General features: G+C 36.6%; 1 protein-coding gene across 1 annotated transcript; it reads right to left on the reverse strand.

Annotated features, from left to right (window-relative positions):
* LOC119779318 (SH2 domain-containing protein 1A-like) lies at nt 1–9,363 on the reverse strand. The gene is made up of 4 exons (XM_038278920.1): nt 9,112–9,363; nt 2,025–2,085; nt 369–510; nt 1–191 (listed from the first exon to the last, which is right to left on the reverse strand). The coding sequence occupies exons 1-4, from the start codon at nt 9,255–9,257 to the stop codon at nt 148–150; spliced, it is 393 nt and encodes a 130-aa protein (XP_038134848.1). The 5' UTR covers nt 9,258–9,363; the 3' UTR covers nt 1–147.
* Nucleotides 9,364–13,830: the final 4,467 nt, after the last annotated feature.

Below are 13,830 nucleotides of genomic sequence, written 5' to 3' on the forward strand. Positions count from 1 at the left end.
TTTCAAGAATCTCATTTATTCACATTTATTTTAAAGGTATCACAAATAAACACACATTTTGATACAGAAATAAATAAGTAGCTGTGAGCTGAAGCAAAGGATGAAAAAAGTGGATTCTTGAAGAGCCCTTGGTCTTAGCGTAGGGTTTCACTGGCCCGACTCGCTGCCGTTCAGCTCCATGTAGGCCGGACCTGCGATACGAATCAGTGAAACTCTGTTAGAGTTGAGATTTTCATGTGCCAGACAGCCTCTCTATAAAAACTTGTGAAAAGGCTGACTCATATCAATCATGTGGAAGTATCTGTGCGTGTTAGCACCAGTGTGTTCATGCTCTTTTTATTTGAGGTTGTGCCTGTAAATCTGTGTACCTTGAACCCAGCCGCTTGGCACTGTTGTTTTGTCCAGTGGATAAGTGAGGGGAACTATGCCAAAGTGAGACACCCTGTCCCTCCTGTAGTTCTGGATAAGAGACTCCAGAGTTTCAAACCTCAGCAGTCGGCCTTTCAAATCCTGTTTAACACACGCACACAAATGACAGAAATCCTCTTTATTTGTTTTTTTTTAAACATTTTTTTCAGACATTTTAAATTACCAAATGTGATTTTTTTAAAATCTAAATCATAACCTCAATTAAAATCGAACCACCTTGAAAATACTAGATAAGTAGAATCTAGAAAATCCTTAACTGGAACCTGTATGACAACATGAAGCAGGCTGAAGATCTCAAAAGATTAAAAAAAAAGTCAGAATTCAAGAAAATTTAAGTAAAGAAACAAAGTAGCTGACATTTTTCAATCAGGAAAGACTTGTAGATGTAATTTCTAAGGACTGATATTGTCTTTAAATGGAGAAAACAAGATAAAACAATGAACCTTACCCAGGAATGGCTGACCTACCAAAACCACTCCAAGAGGGCAAGGAAAATGAATATAGGAGGTCCTAAAAGAACCCAAAACTTCATAAGAAGCGCTGTTTGTTAATTCATTTGATCGCTTCATGATTCAAGAAAAAAACATGAACTGGGCAAAAATTGGAGATTTCAAAGGTTTGTCCACTGCTGATCAAAAAGAAACCTTACATCACAAAAGGCCCTTCTCACATATATGAAAAGTATTTTGTAGACTGAAGAGAAAAAAATCAGACTTTTTAGCATTTAATATCAATATTTCAGAAAAAGAACCCCAAACAGTGGTTTTAAAAAGTGGTGGCAGTCTGATGGTCAAGTTTCTGCTTTCTGTAAGAGAAACCTCAAGGCGAACAATCAGCCACCAGTTTTAACCTTAACCTCAAGCATCCTTGAGATTTTGTGGCAGAATAATGACCCAAAGCTCAGCAGAATGTTTACGTTCGAGCTGCTAAATACTCAAGTAACTTAAAAAGGTTGTGGGACGGCCTAGTCAAAGTAAGGATTTAAATCTAAATTGCTGCAAATTTTTTTAAAAACTTTAATGTCTAATCTCTTCTTTCTTTCATCTTTTCTCTTTTTTTCCCCTTTCTTCTTCTGTTTTTCTGTTCTATTTACATTGCAGTGTCCGTATAAACTGTAAAACTCCCTGCATAATTATAATAAAGCAATTTATATGCATGAAACAAGTGGAGCAGTATGGCAATTACCATACTGCTACACTTGTAAAAGTAAAATCTGTTGGGCTCTTATTGGCATCAAGACAATTATTCTTATTGCCACATGGCCAGACAGGACACTGTAAAAAAAAAAAAAAAAAAAAAAAAAAAAAGACTTTTAATGGAAACTGCCATGTTTGGCACCACGAATTATTAAGTTTAAACATTATTTTATCTTAATAAATAAATGCTATTTAAAAGCAGTTTTTAATTTACAATAGTTTCTTTCTTTTGTCAGTATTCTTTTATCTGAAATACTTCAACCATAGTGAAAAAAGCAAAAGTAGAAAAAAGCTTTAGATAGCAAAAGTTTTTTTTTACAGCACCGTAGAGATGAGTGGAAAGAGTGGTTGCGTCTCAGTGTGTGAACGTGTTTGATCTGCTCTGTAACGTTCACCCACCTGAAGGTACCAGCCATCTTTGTCGCGCTCCACCCTGTAAGTGTGTACATAGGGCGCTTTCCTGTGAGACAAAAACTCTGTTATTGAAGTTCTGCTAAAGCGAAGTAGCAAATGCTAGAATCCGACACATTAAGTAACTGACGATCAGCACACTCACTCTGAAACCAGACACAATAGTTGTAACATTACTTTCCAAAGCTTAACATTTTTAAATTTTAGTCATTGGTTACCTTATCTTTTTTATTTTATTTATTTTTTCTTATTTATTGTGTTGTTTATTCAGAAATAAGACATTATTTTAGTTCCTTAAGGACCTGTAAGATGTTTGTCAATCAGATCAGAGTTACAAACTTTTTTGTAATAAAACAAATTTTCTTCTGTTTGATGCCAATTTTTTAATATCTAGTGTTAATAGTGTCTTTTTTTTTTTAGATATAATTTACCTTAAAAAAACAGAACCAAGGCTCCTCAATTGCACAACTGATGTGTTTATCTTTTTTTTTTTTTTAAATAAACTCATCTTTTGCTGACTTGTTATGATGTATTCTGATCACAGCAATAATGTGTGAAACACACCCAGACCACTGTGTCCTACACTTGGTCTCCCCCCTTACAGTCTGTTGCAACAGGATGGACCGAGCGCTAATGAAAAACTCTCTAACTTGGACATATAGTAATATTAGTGGGTATTTGCACCTCTGACCTTATCAAACGGATCTGCAGAAACAAGAGAGTGCTATATGTCATTGCTTCATTATGTGTCAAATGTGAATTTGAAAAGATAATAATCAGATTTATTTCGAGATAAATATTTCATATCACTGAAGGGACTTAGAGTTCTGATAGAAATGTAAAGTTCTGTCGTTTAAGCCACCATTTAAAAAAATTCATTATAACCTTCAGTATTGGAACTATAGAGAGACAGCCTCTAAGTCCAGATACATGAAAACAGGCCTTCCACATCATAAAGATGTTTCCTTCAGTCAGAGATTGTATTAAATGTCTAAAGTAGGGCTCACCAACCTTTGTAAGGCTGAGGGTTAGTTAATGGGTACTGAGTCATAGGAAGGGCTACCTATGAACTGGAGGGATTAGCTTTCCACTTAACCTTATACATAATACACATATTTTTATTGCACGGCAAAAACAACAAAAAAAATAACAAAAAAATTCTTAAATTAAGTGTATTTATCCTTAATTTGAGTCGGTAAATGAGATAGTTTGCCAATGGAATGAGTATTTTTACACTTAAAATAAGATAATTGGATAAAATGCACTTGAAATAAAACAATGCAATTGAGTTTTCTTATTTTAAGTGTAAATTGTCTTGTTCCATTGGCAAAATGTCTCTTTTACCTCCTCAATTCAAGAACAAATGCACTTATTTTAAGAAAAAAATGACTTATCTAGATTTAGATTTTTTTGCAGTGTCTCTTTTAACTCCTAATTTTATTTATTATATTGTAATTTTGCAATCTCTATAAATGCTTAAATGCTCTGTATGATTAAAATTATGAGATCGGCTATAAATGATTGGAAAAGAAGGGCAACAGAATAAAATATATTTTCAATCTTAGCCCACTGGTGAGTTGTACAGTTTTTAGAAGATGCTGTGAGCACCCCATGAGGCCCCTGATGGCCCCCCTTGGTTGGTTATCCAGGGTCTAAACAGTAACTCTATCCTTAAGGTTTAAACAGAAATGCTTTTCACGGAGCGCTGGGCTGATGCTCACTGTCAGAGGTGCATGTTACTGTCTGTGATACGACTCTCCACCCAGGGTGCCATAGAGTCATTGGGGGGCACTAATGCATGTAATTTAAAGACTGACACGGGAGTGGATTTTCACTCCTGTCCCGTCCCACTCCAACAGAAAAAAATTGTGTCCCGTCCCGATCCCGGGCCAGAGTAGAAATCTAAATCCTGTCCCGTCCCACTCCTGGTGAAATTACTCCCACTCCCATTCAGAATGACTCCCGCTCCTGCACCACTCCCATTCTTGTTGTCTTCAATGAGATTTCACTTTTTTTTTTACTTTTCGAAGTCCAGTTCGCCACTAACTGTTGGTCCCTCCATTGTTGTTTTTGAGCGTGGGTGATAAACTCAGAGCGGAAGCATTTTTGGTTTTTGGGTCGTGTAGTTTTTTTTGACTCGCATTATATTGTAGGCTTTAAGGAAAAAAACTACAAAATGGCGGCGCCAGTACTGGATTTTTTTTCTTTCTATTTTATTTTATTTTTTGGCATTGATCCTAGTTTTTTTTAGTTGGTTAGTTGGTTTGCTCCCTCTCCCGTCTGCTCCTGTTAATGTTTAATCCTGTACCGTCCCAATCACGTGATCGTTACTAATACTGACTCCCATCCCACGGGATTCCCGAATAAATGTCAGTCTCTAATGTAATGCATGAAATATTTTCTGTAACTTGGATCAACTCATGCCTGTTTTTCATTACTAGTGACTGTCAAAGCTTGAGTAGCTTTTTATAGCTTTTACATTTGTAGCTTTTTTTTTTTAGAACCTGTTTGTTTGTGGTTTCACCTGTTCAAAGTAGCACTGAAAGTGCAACTAAAGGGGACTGCTGGTAACTGATTGGTCATTGGGCATCATCACAAGTCACGGAATATTTTAAAGTGCCTGTGACACACTTTTCATATTGATAATGCAAACTCGGGCATTATTTACACACCATTCTAATTCAAGACCTAATAAAATACAATTGTGACCTAGAATGGGTGTTTTTCTTTGTTAAAATTTGAGAGTCAAAAGTTGACTGGAAGAGGGAAAGAGGAAAGTCATTCATTGTTGCAACATTGTTTATAAACAGTTCAGGTAGACAGCAGGTAGAGCAAAAACAGAGCTATTTTGGTAAAATGGAGCATTGCCGCTTAGTTATAGGAACACTGTAACATCGGACATCAGTTTGCACTACTTTTCTGGAGTAAAGAGAATTAGTGCTGCCTGGAAGGGAGCTGTAAAACTAACAGTAGCTTCAGCTGAGATGGTCTGATCGAACGCAGCCTGTTTGGATATGAGGATTCTTCATCAAACTCCTTTGGACAACAAACGTCTAAATTCGCAAAATAAGATATGTCAGAGGACCTGATATTTTACTGACCAAGGAAAACCTTTAATGGCAGATGCTAGTTCTATGTGCCTTTATGGATCTGATGTGAGAAGCTCACCAGCTGGATGAATCAGGCTCCGAAGGTAAGAATATGTCCTTGTTGCAAAAGTAAGCTTAGATTTCAGAACTTATTAATGATTAAAAAACAGAAACAAGTATGATCAAAATTAGAGATATGTTCCAAAGGCATTTTGTTCATTTCAACCCTAGAAAACAACAAAAACTCCACCAGAAGACCAGTTCTGCTCATAGTCAGTTGTACAGATGTCATACATTGTTTCCTTGGTTCATGCCAGTATTTGTTATGAACATAGCATGTAGATTTCTATGTTTGAAAAATTGCTTTTATTTGAAAGATAATAACTGCTTTAAGAAACTTCCAATGATTTCTGCAATCAGCCTCCCTTTTTATGTTTTTTACTATCCATTTTTTACCCAAATTAATAAAAAACACACTCATAAACAGATATGACCTACTGAAAAAAATGTGTCACTCCAGATTCTTAGGTTGAAATAAATTACAAATGAGTTAGTATCCTCAAGTCCTAAAATCCTCATGTTTGCTGCTGGTCCTCCACGCTGCTCGGCTCCACCTGTCACCTGTATTTCTTTGCAATAATAATTTATTTCCCTGTTCCTGAAAAAGGTTTTATTATTACAGATGAGGTGGATTTAAAGCTCTAACCCCTGTTATATCCGATTGCTGTCAGCTGATAAAAGATGGACTTCTAGAAGATGAAAGCCTTATTTAAATTGTCTAATTAGAGACACATAAACATGATCAGATATCCCAGTTTTTCCTTGAATTTTGCTATCAATCATTTAGAGAAAGATCATTCTGTGAGTAAGTTCAGTGTTTTCTGTGCTCTCCGTTTATGTAGCCTTGAAGAGAGTGAGAAATGTTCTGTTTATTTTAAGGTAGAATAGATTTTGCAAAAGGATGTGGTACATTAATACCCCCATGAGTTTTCCACACAGGCTTTAGGAAAAGACTCAACATTTCTGAAAGCTGTTAAAGTTTTAACTGGGGACTGAAATTGAAATTGATTTTACAAAAGGTTCAACTTTCTAATCAAGGTGTTTTGTATTTAGATGTTTTTCTTTGTTTTGTTGCTTCTAATTCTCTTCAGTAAATATCTGATATGAAAAATAAATTATTGTGGCTTTTAATAAATGTACATTTTGCCTTAAGATGTGATTTCTCTGTAAGGCTTTGAGATACACTGTAAAAACGATCACAAAATCAGTAAAAATGTCTTAAATTAAGTGTATTTACCTTTAATTTGAGCAGGTTAATAAGATGATTTGCCAATGGAATTAGTATTTTTACTCTTAAAATAAGCTATGTAGATATTATGCACTTGAAATAAGACAATGCAATTGTTTTTTTTTTTGTTTAAAGTGTAAATTGTCTTGTTCCATTGGCAAAGTGTCTCACTTCAATCCTTATTTCAAGAAAAAATGCACTGATTTTAAGAAAAAAGGACTTATTTAGATTTAATTTTTTTGCAGTGTAAATACAAGTTACAATGAGGCAACTATAATAACTAAGGGTGTAATATATGATTCCAGGGATGTTTAAAGAAATGCAATTTGTCTTTGGTGCTCAACAAAAGATTTGTTTGGCTGCTATTTAAGGAATCAGGAAAGCATTTGTATCAAACTTTGTTCAATGAAGTCATCTGATGTCATTTTGCACATCTCTGATGTTGCTGCTATTTTCAAATCTCCTTTACTGTAAAAATGACCACAGCTGTATATTGGTTATTTATTCTCAAGGTGCATAGTTTTTATATTATTAGAACACTTTACAGTACTATATTTTATACTTTATCTTTTAACTCTTCACTATTGTCTTATACATTTTCTAAGGTCCACATTTGTTTGGCCATTTTTTCTATAATCTTTTTATCGCTGTAAACACAAGAATTACCCCACTACGGGACAATAAATGCATTTTCTATTCTGATTTTTCAAAGTCTTTCATGTTTTATGGAAATATAAAGAAGTGCACATTTTAAAGTTTTATTTGACCTCAAGACAAATTTAAACTTTTAACGGAAAAAAACCCAGGATAATGTGGATTTGTTGAATCTGGACTAATTTATTAATCAATGATTACCATCATTTACAGTGTTTTGGTTTGGGGGAAAAAAGGGGAGATTTTTAATTGAATTAAAACATTTTCTGCCATGAAAAGGTATTTGCTCACTTCCAGGTTCTTTTATCTCCCTGATCATCAAATATTTGTTTCTTATGACACTAAAGAAGTAATTAATAGACATAGAAAAAATGATTTTACATGAATGTAAGCCTGACAAGAACTACATTGATACAGAAATAAGAAAAAACCTTTATCAGGTCCATCTTAATTAAAATGATTCCAATGTGGTTTATTTAGAACAACTCTGTGACAGTCGTTCAAAACTCCCCCACAGTGGATGTAAAACACTCCTTACCAACTGTGGCAGATTACATCCAGCTAGGCAGCTTTAAACACCTTATCAGTTATCTTTGTCTACTACTGAAATATACTTGTGGATATGACTGATTTACAATAAATCATAAAAAAAATATTATTTATATAATGTTAAATTAAGTAAAGTTTTTCTCATTCAACCAAGAATTCTGACTCTTAAAGTAATGATAGAGGCGCCTCTCTAAAGATGAGTGGATTCAATCCAATACAGTTCAAAAATACTGTATAGATTCCAAATGGAAATTAATTATTAAATTAGATAAAACTAATTAATATAACAATAAATTAATAAAACAATATAAAAAAAAACATTTGTTTGTATATAAATTTTAGGAATAAAAGTAGGATATTGATATTATTCATCCACTCTTCAATAATCAGCGATCAATACGTTATTTGTTTTGCTTGTTTCTGCTGGTATTTTCATCGTGTATTTTACAGCAGCCGAGAAGTTTTCTTTGTCATTAAATCCCAATTTTCAGTTACCCTCCACAGTTTAGGTCCGGCCCCTGATCAGGATGCTCCAAAATGCTGTTATAGCCTAAGAGCGAAGGACACATGGTAGTAAAATTTAAGATTATCTAGCTAAGATTATAGCTTGACTGTAAGTGAGACAGAAAGTAAAAAGGGATTCAAAGACACTCCTATTCTGTGTACTCAGATTATTCTAAGTTTTTTGCAGAGCAGATGAAGAGATGTTAGTCTTTTGTTACCATTTGTGAAGGAAGCTCTAGTGAAATGAACCTGATTTGATTTCACTTTAAAAAAGGTCCTTTTGCCAGTAAGATTTGGTCAAATGGATTTGATTCAACTAAAATTGAATAGTGGAAAAAAAGTTTTTTATCTATTTGAAAAAATTTGAAAAAAGGTTGAAAATGTAAAATGATTCTGCAATCTTCGTAGCGCAGGTTCTTCGCTGTGCCGTTAGATAATAAGCCTAATGACGTATCAAACGTTCTTTGCACTTTCAGTTACAAAACTGGTTGTTATGCGATGCAGAGCAGCAGATGTAACTGCATTGTAGTGACTGAACTGCTGTAGACAAAGAGATGCTGAGATCATGGTTAACAGATCTCTCTGCTGTGAGTAGAGAGGGCTTTTCATGTTATGGGTTTCCTCAGTCAGACACTTCTAGCCTGCCGTCTGTGCCACTTTTATTGCATTCTGCTAAGTTAGAGGTTTCAACAATCTACTCATAGTCTTTTTGGATACAAATCAATTTTATAGAAGGATTTACTATTGGAAACCTACCTGAAAATGTATCTGAAATTTAAGAAAATTAAATCCCTCAAAGTCTGTAGTAAACCGTAAATATCTAACCAGTCTCTTACCTTGCCTCAGTTTGGTTGGCGTAGAAAATGTTAGCAAGAACAAAATATTTGGAGTATTGAGGAATAAACACTGTAAATCTGTCAATTTTATAAGATTTAGACCAAAACATCAAAAAAAAATATCTTTAAGCGGAAGCTGAGAGATAGAATCTCACCTCACACAGAGGCAGTAGGCCCCTTGCACCGTCTCGCTGTCTCTCAACAAAAAGCTCCCGTCCTGTCCAAACTTCTCCAGCAGCTTCTCCGTGGCCGAGCTCCCAATTCTGCCATAGTAGATGGAGCGAACGAGGCCGCTCTCCATGTCGCTTCAGGCGCAGGTGCCCATCAATGCTTTACAGTTGAAGGTGCGGCACCTTGTTGCAGCTCAAGAACGTGTGAAAGGTTATGAGGCAGGAAAAGCTTTTTTGGTTTTCACACTTTTCTGGTATGCAGAGGCAGAAAAGTGCAGAATGCATGTGATGTTTCTTTTTTTATATAACCACAATAAGGGGTTCATTCTGTGGAACAAAAAAAAAAATACTGCTTTTGCTTGTTTTGCTTTGGAGGCTTTAGTGTTTCTTAATATAAGAGACTGCTACGAAAACAATCTATTCACACGTTTAAGCTTTTCCATTTATCAAGTCTAAGATTAACAGACGTATTTCATCTATGAATGAAAAGCAATTATTTAGTTATATATTTTTTATGTGCATCTTGACAACATCAGCTGAACTCGTGGGAAAAAAAGAGAGGATTTAGGCAAACAGTTGTAGCCTTAAGCTAAAAACCTACCTGCAGACCCCACAGCCACAGCACCACAATAGTCGCTTCACACGCTTCACACTATCAGGACTTTTATAATTAGGGGACTTCACCTGAGCAAAATCAAGCGTCTAAGGCATAACAAAGAGTGAAAAAGGCTTGGAAAATATTTAATACATTTCTACTTGGGTTTTTAGATTTTAAGTTCAGTTTTCTTTGGTCAGAGTTTGTCAGTTTGACACATTTTTATATATTTTCCCTGCCTACCTTCCAAACACTTCACTAAACCGATCAGATTAAGAGGACATTCTTTTCAGGCCACCATACTGATTATCGTTTTCTACTTATGAGGGGATTTTCATGTTAATGTGGATGTTTGCTTGTACTCGCCATGGCGGTTAAGAGTAATCTCTCTTCAACCTCATCTGTCTATCAGACACCTGAAGGTTTTTGGACAACGCAAAGAGCATAATGCTGTTACCACCATGTTTTTCTTTGGGTATTACTTTTTTTTCTTGTAAGATTTAGTCTTATTTTGTTTGCCTAACATTTACCAATTTTCCCTTGTTGGAAATATCATCTAAACTTAACTCATTAAGAGGTGTAAAGATGATGTGTTTCTGTTTTTGAAAGGCTACTATGTCCAATTTCTGAGAGGTTTTCTCTGCTTTAACAGGAAAGGAAACATATTGATGAAATAAAAGTCTTGCATTTCCTTAGAGATATTTGGTCTTAGCACCTGAATCATCAAATCTTTCCAGTTTGGATCCAAAATCTGAGGTTCAAACGCTGTACCAAGTGTTTTTGATTGTGTTTTTTTCTTTTTTATCACTGCTTGCATTGTATTAATAAAAAAAAAAAAAAAAAAAAAAAGGAGGAGATAGAGGCTACTGACATCAAGACGAGAAAGCTCCTCACAATGCATGGAGGGTTCCACCCCAAATCCAGCACCCTGAGACTGTATACCAAGCGTAGCGAGGGACGCCGGGGGCTAGTGAGTGTCAAGACCACTGTCCAGGATGAAACAACTAAGATCCAGGAGTACATCAGAAAGATTCCCCCCAAAGACAAATGGCTTGGCGAATACCTCAGGCAGGAGAAAACCGAAAGTGAGGACAAGAAAGATGAGGGAGAACAATCGTGGAGGGACAAGCGTGTACCACAGACAAATAGAAGAAGTGGCTGATATCAAAAAATCCTACCAGTGGCTGGAAAAGGCTGGACTGAAGGACAGCACAGAGGCACTAATCATGGCAGCACAAGAACAGGCACTCAGTACAAGATCAATAGAGGCCGGGGTCTACCACACCAGGCAGGACCCCCAATGCAGACTGTGCAAAGATGCCTCTGAAACAATACAGCACATAACAGCAGGGTGTAAAATGCAGGCAGGAAGTGCATACATGGAACGCCATAACCAGGTAGCTGTCATAGTGTACAGGAACATCTGCCATGAGTATGGGCTGGAAGTCCCAAGGTCAAAATGGAAGACACCTCCTAAGGTAGTTGAGAATGATGGAGCTAAGATCCTATGGGACTTCAAGATCCAGACTGACAAACAGGTGATGGCTAACCAACCAGACATTGTGTTGATCGACAAACAGCAGAAGAAGGCAGTAGTGATAGATGTGGCAATCCCAAGCGATAGCAACATCAAGAAGAAAGAACACGAGAAGCTTGAGAAATACCAAGGACTGAAGGAGGAGCTAGAAAAGATGTGGAAAGTGAGAGCAGCAGTGGTGCCAGTGGTAATTGGAGCACTGGGGGCTGTGACCCCCAAACTGGGAGAGTTGCTACAGCAGATTCCAGGTAAAACATCAGAGGTCTCTGTCCAGAAGAGTGCAGTCCTAGGAACAGCTAAGATACTGCGCAGAACCCTCAAACTCCCAGGCCTCTGGTAGAGGACCCGAGCTTGAGGATGACACATACCACCTCACGAGGGGTGAGAAAACAGTTATTATATACATCCAGGTGGACCCTTAGGCAAGGTCCTTAGTGCCTACCTCCTTAGGGCCTACCTCAAGGCATTAGTGGAAACCGCAAATACAAGAGCCATACCTGCTCGGCTCGTCGCAGGGTTAACAAGGTCCGCGTCAGTTGCTAGGGAACCAGGGCAACTTGTCTGGCACTCACTTCCAGGTACTTTGGGCTACTGGGAAAAGACATACATGGACTAGACCAGAAAACTTGGACCTGATGAAATGCTACTATACAAGCAATCCCATTGAGAGAGATTACATACAGAGATTATGGGATATACTATGGATGCTTCAAAACCCATCATCTACACTGACAAAAAAACAACTCCCAGCTTAGTGTTCTAACATCTGCAAACGGCAGCTCCTATCACAACTAGAAAATGATGAGGTACAACTGACATGGAACAGATTTATTATATAAGCAAGATATCCTAAAAAGGGTTAAAGGAATAACACAAAGCATGCCTCCATGGTGTGGAAGAAAAACATGAAAAAGTCTTGCAGGGACTTTACATTAAAGTATGACCGTAGAAAACACTATGACTTAGTGTGGACAAACCTTCCTGATGGATTGTCTGGTTCAGTCATTGTGTGAGTTGGACCCCAGGTTTCTGTCAGCAGTGCACCTTCACATAGATCAATCAGAAGAAGACTTTGGGTTATGTATGTGGAATCATATTTTTCCTAGGCCTGTTTGTAAGATAAAATGTTTAAAAGTGTGCATTTTTCTCTGCCTGAATAGGGTGATTATTTAGAAGCCTGAGAAAAAGAAAGTTTTCTCCCTAGTTTAGATAAGAATGTCCTCACTGCGTTCATGGTTCTCACGTCCTTTTTCTGGTATGTTTGTCTGAAGTGTTTATCTGACTAAATGTATGTCGTTGTTGAGCTGAAGAAACAATGTTCATGCGTGTGGAGTCTCTTTATATGCAGGGGTGGGATGCCACCACCCCAGGTCACACTGGGAGCTGTATTCAGCTTTTTCCTGTCGTTCTTCTCTGCAGAATGAAATAAGATTTTTCTTCCTTATATCAATCTCTGTGCTCATTTTTACTTCACACACACAATGACACTATAAGCACTCAATGCAAAACTGAGGAAACAAGGGAAACTAATTTAGTCAACTTATTCTCATGGCTGAGGGTACTTTTACATTTAAAGTTCCACACATGTTACCATTCCATTGTGTAAAAAAAATGAAAAAATATTATGCATGAAGTTTAAGAAATAAATATAAAAATATGGTCTTGCTGACCTCTACAAATACTCATTGGCATTAAGACAAATCCATTTCAGGTATCTCAAGGACACAACCTTTAGGATCGATACATTTTTTTCATTAACAGGACATTTTAAGTGCCTTGATGAGAAGCAGTAGTCGGTAAACACCCGGCTTGCCCATGTGCACTTTAGTTATGATTCAAAAGCAAAGTTTGAGTAATCGGAAGGTGGCTGTTGGTGGTTTACCATCATCATGCTAACTTTAACCTCTAATGTAAAAAAATATATATTATTACGCGTTTCTTTTATCTCTTCATCCTTTAACCTCACATTTCCTTTCTGACAGACTGATGTTATCTCATAATACACAAAAATATCAGATGTCTGTAAACTCTTATGACGCACATCTTACTTTTATTACGTTATTTTGAATGCTTCTTTAACCACAACATCCAACTAAACATTTTTTTAAAAACAAGAACTTAGAGCTTCAGTTAAGGGTATCTCTAATCTGCACAGGATTAAAGTTTTTACATATAGGCTTAATATGTATTAACACTAATTTCACCATAGCCACATCATCAGCAATCTCCTATTACCGGTATAATGCTGGCTGCATATCTGGCTTTTCTTCCTGGTTTAGAGTAAAAGATTAATTAAAAGCCGTTGCCGCGGTAACTAATTTTCAATAGGGTGGAGTTCGGGCTCTGACCATTTGGAAAGCTCAATAAAAGCCTCTCAAAACTATTCCAGCTTCGGTTTAGGAACCATTGTCCCTTTGGGATATCCACATGGGTCCAAGTTTAACAACCTGACCCAAACTTTCACCCCTACATGAAGGGGGTCTAATCTGTAATCCTAACCCAGGAGCCACCAAGACTGAAGCGTTTCATAAACAGATGCTTCCATGGATTCTCCAGGGAACAGATTTATGCT

Source organism: Cyprinodon tularosa, unplaced genomic scaffold, assembly GCF_016077235.1.
Source record: "Cyprinodon tularosa strain WSP-4 unplaced genomic scaffold, ASM1607723v1 ctg145, whole genome shotgun sequence".
Lineage (NCBI taxonomy): Eukaryota > Metazoa > Chordata > Actinopteri > Cyprinodontiformes > Cyprinodontidae > Cyprinodon > Cyprinodon tularosa.

Bases quoted from the DNA above. Each gene is read 5' to 3' on its own strand.
- LOC119779318 (XM_038278920.1), bottom strand. From the start codon at position 9,257: ATGGAGAGCGGCCTCGTTCGCTCCATCTACTATGGCAGAATTGGGAGC. The intron at 511-2,024 runs GTGGGTGAACGT...TGTGTTAAACAG, and splicing joins AAGATGGCTGGTACCTTCAG to GATTTGAAAGGCCGACTGCT. The intron at 192-368 runs GTACACAGATTT...TTCGTATCGCAG, and splicing joins GCCAAGCGGCTGGGTTCAAG to GTCCGGCCTACATGGAGCTG.